At 49.3% G+C, this 12,590-nt stretch overlaps 1 protein-coding gene across 1 annotated transcript in view; it reads left to right on the top strand.

The window, feature by feature from the left end:
• The first annotated feature begins 250 nt into the window (after positions 1 to 250).
• Med12l (mediator complex subunit 12L) overlaps positions 251 to 12,590 on the top strand; it is a 177,513-nt gene continuing 165,173 nt past the window's right edge. The window contains exon 1 of the mRNA XM_090323139.1: positions 251 to 524. Within this exon, the coding sequence (XP_090179265.1) occupies positions 426 to 524 (99 nt within the window). The 5' untranslated portion in view covers positions 251 to 425. The remainder of the gene's footprint in view (positions 525 to 12,590) is intronic.

Raw genomic sequence — 12,590 nt, 5'->3', positions numbered from 1 at the left:
TCCGGCGGGGGGGCGCGCGCCACCCCCGGCCCCTCGCAGCCCCGGCGCCCACCTGAGGCTGGGCTCGGGCCGGGCGCGCGGCCGCGCGAGGCGGTGGGCGGCGGCGGGCCCGGGAGAGCGGCGGCCGCTCCGCCTCAGGGGCGAGCGTCCGGGCTGGGCGCCGCGCGGCCGCCGGGCGTGCGTGTCGGCGTGCGGGCCGCCGCGTCCAACCCGCGGTCTTCCTGCCCGCAGCGCCCGGAGAGCGAGCGGAGCGCGGAGCGCCGGGGACCGGAGCGAGGGGCCGCCGAGGAGCGCGGCGCGGAGGAGCGCGCCGCCCCGCCCCGCACGCAGCGCCGCCACACCGGCCCGCCGAGGGCCGCGCCGGGTCGCGGAGGCGGCGGCCGCAGCTCCGACCCCCTCCGTCTCGCCGGCTAACATGAGAGATCATGGCCGCCTTCGGGCTTCTCAGCTATGAGCAGAGACCGCTGAAGCGCCCCCGGCTCGGGCCGCCCGACGTCTACCCGCAGGACCCCAAGCAGAAGGAGGTGAGGGCCGGGCGGGGGAGGCCGGGGCCGGGGCCGGGGCCTGGCTCCTGGCAAGCCCTCGGCGGCGGCGGGCTCGCGGCTCGTCGCCCCGTCTCTCCGCCCCGCCGCCCCCCCGCCGCGCTTTCCCTCCTCAACTTTTTGAACAGCGTTGGGAGGCCGCGCATCCGGCAGCGAGGGCGCGGGGCCGGGGCCTGGACGAGGGCTCGCCAGGGCCCTGCTGCCTCCGCGTCCCCTCCCCTCGTCCACGTCGGGGGAACCGCGATGTCCTCCCCGGAGGCGGTCCGGGCACGTGCGGCGGCGGGCGGGCCGCGTCCCGCGCAGGGCTCGCCCCGGGACTCCTGTTTCCTCGAAGGGGCTCCGGGGGCTCCGGACGGTGGCGGCGTGGCCGGGTGGCCGTGGCTCCTGGCGGCTGTGTGGGTCTGGAGTGCTGGCGTCACGACGCCCCGGCCACCCCGAGGGCTCCCGGCCTCACCACCGGGGGCTGCCCGGCCGCCCCACCCGGGGCTCCCGGCCGCCCCACCGAGGCCTCCGCGCGTCCACCGGGGCTGGCTCACCTGCGGTCTGCTCTGCGGCCACCTAGCCCCCATTTTCCTCAGCTCCCTGCGGATCCCCGCGCCGCGTTGGCGTGAGCGGCCCGTGGTGGCGGGAAGGGGCCCCGGAGGAGCTCGTCCACCCGTAGAAAGCCGGGAACGCGGAGTGGAGGGACGGCCAGGAAAAGTCAGCCGCGGAGCGGGCTGGTCAGGAGCAGCTCGGGGCGCCTCCCGCTGGGGGTGCAGGAGGCCCGGGCTGGGCCCCGGCTGGGCCTCGGGGAGGGAGAAGACGGGGCCAGCCGGGCCGGGCCAGGAAGCGGCGTCCCGGGGTCTAGAGTGGCCCCGGCTCTTCTCTCTGCCCCTCCTCTGGGTGAGGCTAAGCACTGGAAGGAGCGGAGGACGCTGCCTTGGCCGTTTCCCCCAGGAAGTTTGGAGGTTTGGTGGGCAGCAGCGTGGTCTGTGTGGTGGACAGTTAACTCTCCCGAGAGCTGGTAATGTGAGGTGCCTTTGGGGGCCTTTCCTGGGCTACACTGACTTCAGGACGGGAACTTCTGTGGTTCTGGAAAGAACAACTTTGAGTAATTTTGTAGACTTAAAAGCCGGAAATGGCCATAGAGATCCCCGTGGTCCTGGGCTTGACCTCAAGGCCTGGGCACTGTCCCGACTCTTGAGCTAGAACCTTACCGGGTGAGCCACAGCTCCACCTCTGGAATTTTGATAAGAGTCTCATGGACGTTCCAGCTCAGGCTGGCTTCGAACTATGATGACCACAGGCATCAGCCTACAGGCGTGAGCTACCCAACCCTGGCTGTGTGTGCGTGTGTGTGTGGAGTGACTGTGATTTAAACTCAGGCCCACAGGCTTGGTAGACAGGTCCTTCTTATTTTGTGTGTTGGTACTGGAATTTGTAAGTAAATATTTTGTGCACTAAGTATATTAAAAAAAAAAAGACGACCTCAACAGTCCAATAGGTATTGGGATTTAAAACCTGGGGTGAGTGCCGAGTCTCCCTCAGCCTGGCTGAAGGAAAAAATGGCACACTTCCGTACAGCTAGGGTCTCTGAGGCAGAAAGGGTGAAGTCAGGTGAGGCAAATGGAAGTGCATTGGAGAGCAGGCTTAAGACCCTAGGGGGTTTCAACAAGGGTCTGTGTCCACCTGCCTCAGAAGTAGACTGGGACCCAGGCTCTCTTCCAAGATGTCAGGGTGAGTTTGTTCTTGGGCAAGGGGAGGGGGATACCTGAATGGAGTTAGCCGCAGGGACAGCTGTCAGAAGGTAAGGTGTGTGCTTTCTGTTCGTTTTTTCCATCAGAACTTATTTTCCACGTAAGCCTAGTGGTCTGCTACTTGAGCCACAGCTCCACTTCCAGCTTTTGCTGGGGAGATAAGAGTCTCAGGACATTCCTGTATTGGTTGACCTTGGACTGTGATCCTTACCCACTAGGATTACAGACAAGAACCTACCAGTGCCCAGAGCTGTTTTTTTTTTTTGTTGTTGTTGTTGTTATTGTTGTTTTTGTTTGTCTTGGGGCTTGAACTCTGGGCCTGGGCCCTCTCCCTGAACTCTTCAGCTCATGTTGAACCACAGTGCCCCTTCTGGATTTCTGGTGGTTAATTGGAGGTAAGAGTCTCACAAACTTAAGTACCCAGGTTGGCTTTGAACTGTGCATCTCAGATTTCAGCCTCTTGAGTAGCTAGGCTGATAGATATAAGCCACCAGTGCCTTGCAGCTCTGGTTATTTTTTTGATATAGGATCTTGCTTTGTGCCAGGCATCCTCCCCATTAATGCTTCCTGCCATAGCTGAGATGGCAGGCATGCTAAGTTATGTTGTTCTGCCACCACTCAAGGTAGCCAGTATTTTATCTCTAGCAGAAAGTTATGTGTGGCTGCAGTCAGATCTGGTCCAGTATGGAACAGGTCTGTGGCTGGATGGTGGGACATTTCCTAAGCCCCAGTTATATATTGCTTCCTCTACATTTCTACCCCATTCTTGTACCACCTGTACTTGTAACGTTTTCTTTAAATTTTGAGAAACATTTTGTGCTTTGTAGGTAGTACATCTTGTCTATTCTAATTACAAAATGTTTTCAGATTATCTGGTGCTCCTCAACTTCCTTTTAGCCCCCAGGCTGAATCTTCTCTGCCCAGGGCTCTTGCATGATGTGTACGTCTATGTGGCTGGACATCTTTCTACCCTCTCTTCTCCTCCTCTTCCTCCTCCTCCTCCTCCTCCTCCTCCTCCTCCTCCTCTTCTTCCTCTTCCTCTCTCTCTCTCTCTCTCTCTCTCTCTCTCTCTCTCTCTCTCTTTCTCTCTCTCTCTTTCTCTCTTTCTCTTTTTCTTTCTTTCCAGTCCTGGGGTTTGAATTCAGGGCCTGAGCACTGTCCTTGGGCTTTCTCAAGTCTAGAGCTATACAATGTGAGCCATAGGACCAGGGCTTCAGGGATGTAGAAGCCTAGCTGTGGTAGCTGGAACTGGTTCACCCATCCCACACGAGTTGATAAACCTAGCTTGTAGCTTTAGGAAATTGCTAAGCTCCTGGGCTGACCTTGGCCATACTCTCTCTGGACTTCTTGTTGCAGAAGCAGTGGAAGTCTACATGATTTAGCCATTACTGGATCAGTTACCAGTTTCTAATGTTCTTTAAAACAAGCACTTTTCTAGAACTTCTTTCTTGTCTGGTTTCATAGGGATTTTTGCTAGGTAGTAAATTTTGATGAGGGCCTTTTGGGAGCTGGGAGCTACTGGAGCTGCTCCTGTGTTTCAGTTTCTGGTAGAAGCCACTTTGGTGGGGCCCTGTCCTGCCTGTTTAGGTGGGTCATGTCTGGGAGGAGACCATGGCTGCTTCTCTTCCCAGGTTAAAGTGACTTCTCAAGCAGCTCTGGCTATACCCTGGAACCTTGATTTGGTCTTGCACATTTATTTGGCTTTCACTTTGTGACCTTTTTGGGAGGTATTCACTCTCATATTGTCTTGACTATGGGAGCTACTCTGCATTTTAAGGCCCTCAGAGCTCTTTTGAGAGTCTGGGGAAGTGTAACTCACTATTAGATGCCCTCCAGGGTCACTAGATCCCCTGGGGGTGTTTCCTGGACAGAGGATTCTCCAGAGGCTCATGAACTGGTCCTTGTGTTTTTTTAGAAGAAGGAATCCAGCCCCCATCTACAGTTTTTCTGGGTCAGCTCTGGCATTGCCATGTAGGTCCTGGATGTGCTCTAGTTTCTTGCTTGGTTGGGTTTCTCCCTTCCTTAGGAACCTCTGCAGGGAGAGGGGTTACTGGCATGAGTGGCCCTGGCTGCCTGGGCCTCAGGAGCAGCTCCCACATGGCTGTGTATAAGCGGGTTCTCTTTAGCTGTGTAGTGCAACAGCCCTGAGAAATGGAGAGAATTTTAGCTACTAGGTTTTGCTATCCATATCTTGAAGGAATTACTATGATACATATAAATGCCAAGTAAATTCAGTCACTGAACTAGTATCATGGAATGCTTTGCAGGCTATCTGCCCAATATGGCCTCCTGAGAACTGAACATCAGGCTTTTATTTCCCAGGGGGTTTCTGGCTTCTAGCACAGTGCTTGGCTCACAGCTAGGACTGAGAATATTATTTCTGTCTCTCTTTTTGTCTGTCTTGGCTTGGGTTTTGTCCCTAAGCTGTTTCTTGCTCCAGGCTAGTAGGTTAGTGCTCTATCACTTTGAGCCACAGCTCCTTCCCTTTTTAAAATTTGTGGTGGTGAATTGGAGATAATAGTTTCTTGGACTTTCCTGCCAGGGCTGACTTTTGAACCATGATTATCAGATTTCCAACTCCTGAGCCCACAGAGAACTTCTTTTTGTGAGCAACTGTAGAATAAACAAAAGCACTACTTCTGGTACCCTTTTGACTACAGTAGTTTTCAGTTGGGGTGCTTTTTTCCCTCAGGACATGGTGCTTGTGGTGCTGCTGTGTTTTTCCTGCATCTCCTGCTGGCACTCCCTGAGCCACCAGACAGCCCCCACCCCAGTCACTAGTTTTGAGGTAGAGGAGCATTAATGTGGCTTCAGAGTTTCCTGGAGAAGAATCCAAAGGGCTGTGGAAATGAAGGGGTGACCCCAATTTTTTTTTTTTTTTTTTTGCCAGTCCTGGGCTTGAGCTCAGGGCCTGAGCACTGTCCTTGGACTTTCTCAAGGCTAGAGCTCTACCACTTGAGGCACAGCACCATTTCCGGCTTTTTTCTACGTATGTGGTACTGAGGAATCGAATCTGGGTCTTCATGCATGCTGGGCAAGCACTCTACCACTAGGCCACACTCCTGGCCTGACCTGAATTTTTTTGGCCAGTCATGGTGCTTGAACTTTCAGCCTGGGTGCTGTCCCTGAGCTCTTCAGGTCAAGGTTACCACCCTATCCCTTGAGCCACAGCCCCACTCCTGTTTTATAGTGATTAATTGGAGATAAGTGCCCAGGCCGGCTGAACCAAGATCTTCAGATCTCAGCCTCCTGAGTAGCCAGGATTACAGGCGTGAGCCTAGCTTGACTTGAATTTTGATAGGATCTGTTAGAAGAGACACCTTTTGACAACTTTTGGAGTGGATGGGGCTGAGGACATAAGGAAATTCCAGGGACAGGGACCAGCATATGTAAAGGTTTATGGGCCAGAAAGAATTAAGTTGTCCTTTGCTGTGGCCTTGGCCTGTTGTAGCTGGAGTGACCAGGAGGAGCTCAAGTCCTGAGGCCTGTGAGTACTGTGTAAGGCTTTAGAGTAAAAGAAGAAAGCACCTTTCGAGGATGTTAAGGAGATGAGATTTAAGGTGATGATGGGTAAGTTTGAGGTAATATTGAAGTGGAAAGATTAACCTGCTGTAGGTGTGTCGGAGTTGGGGTGTGTTAGAGGCATCAGTTCTGTGGCTGCTATGACAAAGGACCATAACGTGGATGGCTTAAAACAACACAAGCTTATTCTCTGTTCTGGAGGTCAGGGTCTAAAATTAAGGTGCTAGAGAACCCACCTAAAGGCTCTAAGGAATGGAGGCCTCTCCAGGCTCTTGGTGGCTTCAGCTATTCTGTCTTCCTTAGCTGAAGCCACAGCACAGATTTTGCCTACTCCCTCCTGTGGTCTTTTCCCTGGCTTGCCCTGCCTGGGTGTCTCTTGGCAGGGCACGTGGCTTTGATCTAGGATCCACTGAGAGCTTGCTGGGTGGTTACATCCTTCATTACATTCACAGAGACCTTTACCCGAGCCACATTCTCAGGCTCATGGATTCTGCATGCATACTTTGTGGCCTGTGGAGTTGGGAGGCTGGGGAAGGAAGTAGAGAGGAGGAGTCTCAAGACAGTGTGGATGTATGAGCAGAGACAGATAAGTCCCAGAATATTTCAGGATTGTTAGTTAATCCAGCAGTTCCCCAAGTACCCATTTTCCAGACCCCTTTATCATGGTAGGCATTGAGAATTCTATCCAGCTTTTGAGTTCTCCTTTACTGTACTATAAATCAACAGTTGTGAACTGAGAGTATTTGGAAGTGTGTATTAATTCACTTAAAAATAATGTGCAGTTTCTGTATACCTCCCACTGTGTTAGGGTGTGTGGGGTATAGAAAAGAAATAGAAAAATGCTCTCTGTCCCCTCTTTGCGGCACTTCTTAAAATAACTGGTAAAGAACATGTTTTTTCAAAATGATTTCATAGTTTTCAAAAATATCCAGCCTGTTGCAGACAGGTACAAACACAGGATAAGCATGAATGACTAGATAAACTGTGTGATGCAGGGACAGGAACTTTGGCACATTGTGTCAGAGTTCCTTGAGGACTAGCAACTGTATCTCCCACAGCCTCACCACTTGAGAAGCTCTGTTCTTTACAGCCTGTTCATTGATTTACAGGAAACAATTTTTAAACTGACAGATGCATTAGTTTTACTTACTTATTTTAAAATGGAGGATTGTGATTTCTTTGCTTTTAGTGCAGTATTCAAAGCGCCATATCACCTCACAATCATATGTATTGCTTTAGTCTGAGTGCTTTGTTCTTATATTAACCTTGACACATGTTTTTCTCCTATTTACAGATTAAGAAACTGAGGCATGGAGAGGTTCTAACTTGTTCTGAGTCAGTGACATAAGGACAGGTTGAAATTGGATCTTTGAACTCCTGTTGTAACCATTCTGGCATAAAATGCTGTATGAAACCAGGTGCCAGTGGCTCACACCTGTAATCCTAGTTACTCAGAAGGCTGAAATCTGAGGACCGTGGTTTGAAGTCAGTGCAGCCAGAAAAGTCCACCCAGTAAAAAGCTGGAAGTGGTACTGTGGCTCAAGTGGTAGCATACTAGCCTTGGGCATAAAGATGCTCAGGAACAGCACCCAGGCCCTGTGTTCAGACGCCAAGACCAGAAAACAACAACAACAACAACAACAAAAACCCAAAAAACCATGCTGTATGAGTTCAGAAAAGAGGCCTGGCATTCACTGGGTGCTGGTTGGTGGACAGGGCAGAGTGACACCTGTGCAGATCAGACCTGTGGAGTTTTGTGGGGTGCTGCTGGAGTCCTGTGTTTGAGATGTGTGAGCGCAGGACTGTGTTGAGAGTATGTGATCCTATTGTGAGACATATTGCATTAACTCATGTCTAATAAACCCAGTAGGGGAGAAGAGTACAGAAACTTTCCAAGGAGGAAGGCTTTGTCACCAGGCATGAAGTAAAAAGTGCCCTCACCCATCGGAGCTTTGAATAGGAGTAGAGAAGAATTCGCAGCTGGTAACCGAGAATACGGAAAGAAATGTGCACACGTCACGGGACTCTGAAGATAGGGTGGCACGTTCTTGTGCTGGGTCTGTAGTGATGTGAAAAGCATTTAAATCAGTGCTTAGTTGCAGAATTGGAACAAATACCAGATTCCTGCCTACTTGGAAGACCTGTCCTTGGGGCATTAACCAGTTTACATTCAGGTCTTAGCACTGTCAGGGTCCTGTAGCTCTCATTATGCTACTTGCCCTGGGCTTTAGCCCCTCTTTAATAACCTGCTGCTGGCCTCCCACTGCTGGCTTGGGGTATCAGGGTTGCTTGGGAGGTTTGCTGGGCAGGACTGAAGAGTGGGAGTGAGCAAGTCCCAAGGAAATGACAAAGTTAGGCAGCTTGAGGACTCCTAGCTGAGGTAGGGTCACCATCAGTCCAGGTTTCCCAGTTGTTTGTGAGCAGTTGATCTAAAACAGATCAACAACATCACCATATGCGCCTACAAGGGGAGATGCTTCTCTGTCCTCCAGGGCAGGGCTTCCCAGGGGGTTGAGCATGGGGTGAAGGGTACACTGAGGAGGAGAGAAGGATAAATAACTGCTCATGAACTTCCAAGGACAGAGGCATGTCTTGTATTTGTCACTGCCTGCCTTCTCCCTTATCCTGTGACATGTGAAGATTTAAAGGAAAAAATCGAATTAGGTGGCAGCACAGCACAGGAGCTGTCTGGGCCTGTGGCTTCCCTCCGCAATGGAGGTACAAAAGAGAAAATTGTCTCTTGATAAATACAATTCTGGGCAGGATAAACTCCCTGCCATAAAAGTCTCCCTTGATAGGCCTGAGGTTTGAACTCTGGCCTTGTGCTTGCTAAGCAAGCACCGTTCCAGCCACACTCTCAGCTCTTTGAGTCCATTTTGTTCCTTTGTGAATATGCAAATCGAAAGTTCAAATATATTTCTCCTACAGTTTTCCTAGAATTTCTGAGAGCCACATCCAGGTGTTTGATATTAGTGGATGGCATGCATTTGAATGGGATTTGAATATGAATTAATAGGATTCCACTCTTTAGAGCTAAGTGTGCAGTATTTAGCTATAATTGGAATCAGAGGTTTTCCTAGTTTAAAGTGGGGAGAAGGAATGCCTGCCTTGCTTGGCCACTTCTGGGTAGGCTTAAGGGAAGCTGTCATGGAAATCGGCACCTGGAAGTGTACAACACTCGTCCATGATAGATATTTCCATCTATCTCTAGAGGGTTTTTTTTTTTTTTTTTTTTGCCAGTCCTGGGCTTGAGCTCAGGGTCTGAGCACTGTCCTTGGACTTTCTCAAGGCTAGAGCTCTACCACTTGAGCCTCAGCACCACTTCCGGCTTTTTTCTATATATGTGGTACCGAGGAATCGAACCCGGGTCCTCGTGCATGCTAGGCAAACACTTTAACCAGTAGGCCAAACTCCCAGCCGAGAGGTTTTTTTTTTTTTTTTTTTTTTTTTAATTTTATTGTCGGGGTAAGTTATAGAGGGGTTGCAGTTATATTCGTCAGGCAATAGGTGCATTACTTCTTGAACATTAATAACCTTTCTCCAGGTTTTGCCCCCCTTTCCATCCTGCACCCCTCAATCATCTTGTTTTCCCCTCTTTCCCTTCCTCATTTCAAATAAATAAATATATATATACAATATACCAGGTAACAAAGTCAGATATAGTAACCACATGAGATTAACCATAAAGGGAAAAAAAGAGAAAAGAAATAACTGCATATAGTACATTGAGAACAACAGTCACAAAGATAAACCTCTTGTTTCCATATCCGAGAGTTCATTTTGTTTAGTCTCATTCTGTATGGCCCTCTGCACATAGCTTTTGAGGTATTGTGATCCTCTGCTGGGAGAGTCCTTGATGTGCATTAATTATTACAAATGAGGGAAACCATGGAGCCTATGTTCCTTTGGGTCTGGCTCACTTCACTTTATATGACTTGGTTTCCATTTCCTTGCAAATGGGGTGATGTTGTCCTTTCTGATGGCAGCATAGAATTCCATTGTGTATTTAAGTACCACATCTTCTTGATCCATTCATCTATTGAGGGGCATTTGTGGGCTCCATATCTTAGCTATGGTAACCATGCTGCAGTGAACATCGTTGTGCTAGTAGCTTTAGTATGCCTTTGTTCCTGGACATTTGGGTAAATGCCAAGGAGTGGGATTGCAGGGTCACAGGGGATGTTTAGTCTTTTGAGGAATCACCATGCTGCCTTCCAGAGTAGTTGAACAAGTTTACACTCCCTCCAACAGTGTAGTAGCATTCCCTCTCGCCACATCCCTGCCAACATCTGTTGTTGTTAGAGTTTTTGATAATGGCCATTCTAACTGGTGTGAGGTGGAATCTCAAAGTTGTTTTGATCTGCATTGCTTTTATGGCCAAAGATGTGGAGCATTTCTTCATGTGTCTATAGTCTATTCTTATTTCCTCTTCTCTCTGAAGAGTTTTTTTTTTTTAAATTTAGGTACGTGAACTTTGTGTGGTTATTTTTTTTTTATTAAAGAATTTATTAACATTGATTTTTGCAAACAAGTATTCAAGAAGGGACTCTCTATATACAATCATTAGCACTTAGATTTTAGAACATAATTAAAATTAGGCTGAAAGTTTATGTGTCATAGATACATATTAATCCATGTCACTGAAGAGTTTTTAAGTACCTAGTCAAGTGCGTGGTGCAGGCTTGTGTGTGCTAGCCATATAGAGATCATAATTACGATCATGATGTTTTTAAAAAATTATATTCCTTGTTCTCTAGTTACTATGCTGACTGTTACACACATTTTCTTTGCCTCTTCTTTATTATGGGCATGTGCAGGAAGTGGTTAGCTCCATTTCACAGAAGAGGAAAGGATCTAGGATTCAAGGTTCCGTCTGTAGGAAACTGCTCTCTCAGAACAGTCTTAGAAAGACATCAGATGTTTCTGGATCTGGTTCTTTGCAAACGTACACTTCCGTTTGCTTTTTCACTGTCTCAGTTTCTTACCTTGTGAAGGGGTTCTCATTATCATGCCAGAGTGTAGCATTAGTCCTTGTAGCAACAGTCCTTGCCTGTTCCAAGTGTAGGTGTGAAGGCAGCTCTTGCTGCTCTGTGGTGAACTTGTGTCCTTTGATATTAACTCAGATTCCCACTTTAGTGATTGACAGGATGCTGGTGTGGTTTGGAAGGGGACAGTGTTAGTTGCAGTGTAGATGATGGCAACGTGAAGAACTGGTTGGCAGATCTGACTTCTGTTCTTTTTTGTGTCAGGGCCTTTGTGTAGCTCAGGCTTGCCCTGAACTCTCTACCCTCTGCCTCTGCTTCCTAATTACAGGTGTAAACCACTACACTTCAGGGGTAGTTTTTGTTGTTGTTTGTTTGTTTCCTTTTTGGTTGGTTGTAGGGCTTCAACTCAGGCTCTGGGCACTGTCCCTGAGCTCTTTCACTCAAGGCTGCACTCTACCACTTTAAACCACAGCTCCACTTCTGGTTTTGTGGCTGTTCATTGGAGAGAAGACTTTGTTTCCTGATCTGGCTTTGAAGGGTGATCCTCAGGTCCCAGACTTCTGCATAGCTAGGATAACAGGTGTGAACCAGCTGTGCCCAGCTTCAGGTGTGGCTTTGATGTAAGTTATTGTGGCCCCCCGTTCCCGTGTGGGAGATGTTGGTGGAGATAGGAGGGACAGGATTGCCTTCGAGGGGAGTCCTGCCTTTTCCTAGGTCTGCCTGGCCTTCTCGGGGGCTAGCGTCAGTTCTTTCTTCAGCCAGTGTTTTGGCTGAAATTAGGAACTCCTTTTGTTTTTCCCTTTAAAACATAACTTTTCTCACAGTGCTGCAGAGTAGCATGCCAGGTAGAAGTGTTTAGACAGGAGTCAGCAGCCCCTTTGCCATGTGTGGGCTGAGGTGTCTGCTGTTGCAGAGGCTTGTCGTGCTTCTTTTCCCCACTACTGTGGACCCCAGTGATGGTCCCACCTGGTCCTGTTAGCGCAGTGGGCTGGAGCAGTGTCCTCCTCCCCACACCTGCTTTCCCAGGCCGAGGACACAGAGCACCACGGACCTGTGGCTTCAGGGGTGAAGGACCTTTTATCTGCCGTGGGCCATTTGGATATTTGTAATACCATTTGCAGGTCATGCACAATTATTAATACAGGTAGATGGCTGTTGGAAGCCAATCAGAAACATACATGTGTATCCTGTCATGTCCTCAGTGAATTGGAGATGGTTATATGTTCTATGGACTAGATATTTCCCACCTGGAAGTAAAGATTTGTTTTCTCACAATCCTAGATGCCACAAGTCTGAAAGATTTAGACATAGGAGGGTATACTTACTTCTTTTGTCTTGGGAAGGTCCCTCTCTCTCCTCCTGCAAGCCAGGCCTTCTTTGGCACAGGACCATGTAACACTGGTCTCTGCCTTCTCTTCTATCTTCTGTCTGTGTCTGTCACTTCTCTTCATAAAAATATAATTATGCTAGATTAGGATCTACCTTATTTAAATATGACCCCATCTTGACTTGAATGCATCTCTAAAGACTCTTAAGATCACACATGCACACACACATTTAGCCTATCTTTTTTTTTTTTTTGCCAGTCCTGGGCTTGAGCTCAGGGCCTGAGCACTGTCCTTGGACTTTCTCAAGGCTAGAGCTCTACCACTTGAGCCTCAGCACCACTTCCGGTTTTTTTGGATGTATGTGGTACCAAGGAATCGAACCCGAGTCTTTGTGCATGCTAGGCAAGCACTTTAACCAGTAGGCCAAACTCCCAGCCCCTAGCTTATCTTTTTTTAGGGTATGTGGTTCTACCATAA

This window comes from Megascapheus bottae, chromosome 32 (assembly GCF_031878675.1).
Source record: "Megascapheus bottae isolate mThoBot1 chromosome 32, mThoBot2.hap1, whole genome shotgun sequence".
In the NCBI taxonomy this organism is placed as follows: domain Eukaryota; kingdom Metazoa; phylum Chordata; class Mammalia; order Rodentia; family Geomyidae; genus Megascapheus; species Megascapheus bottae.
Note: the sequence above shows the minus strand (reverse complement) of the source record. Positions and strands in the feature narration are given on the sequence as shown.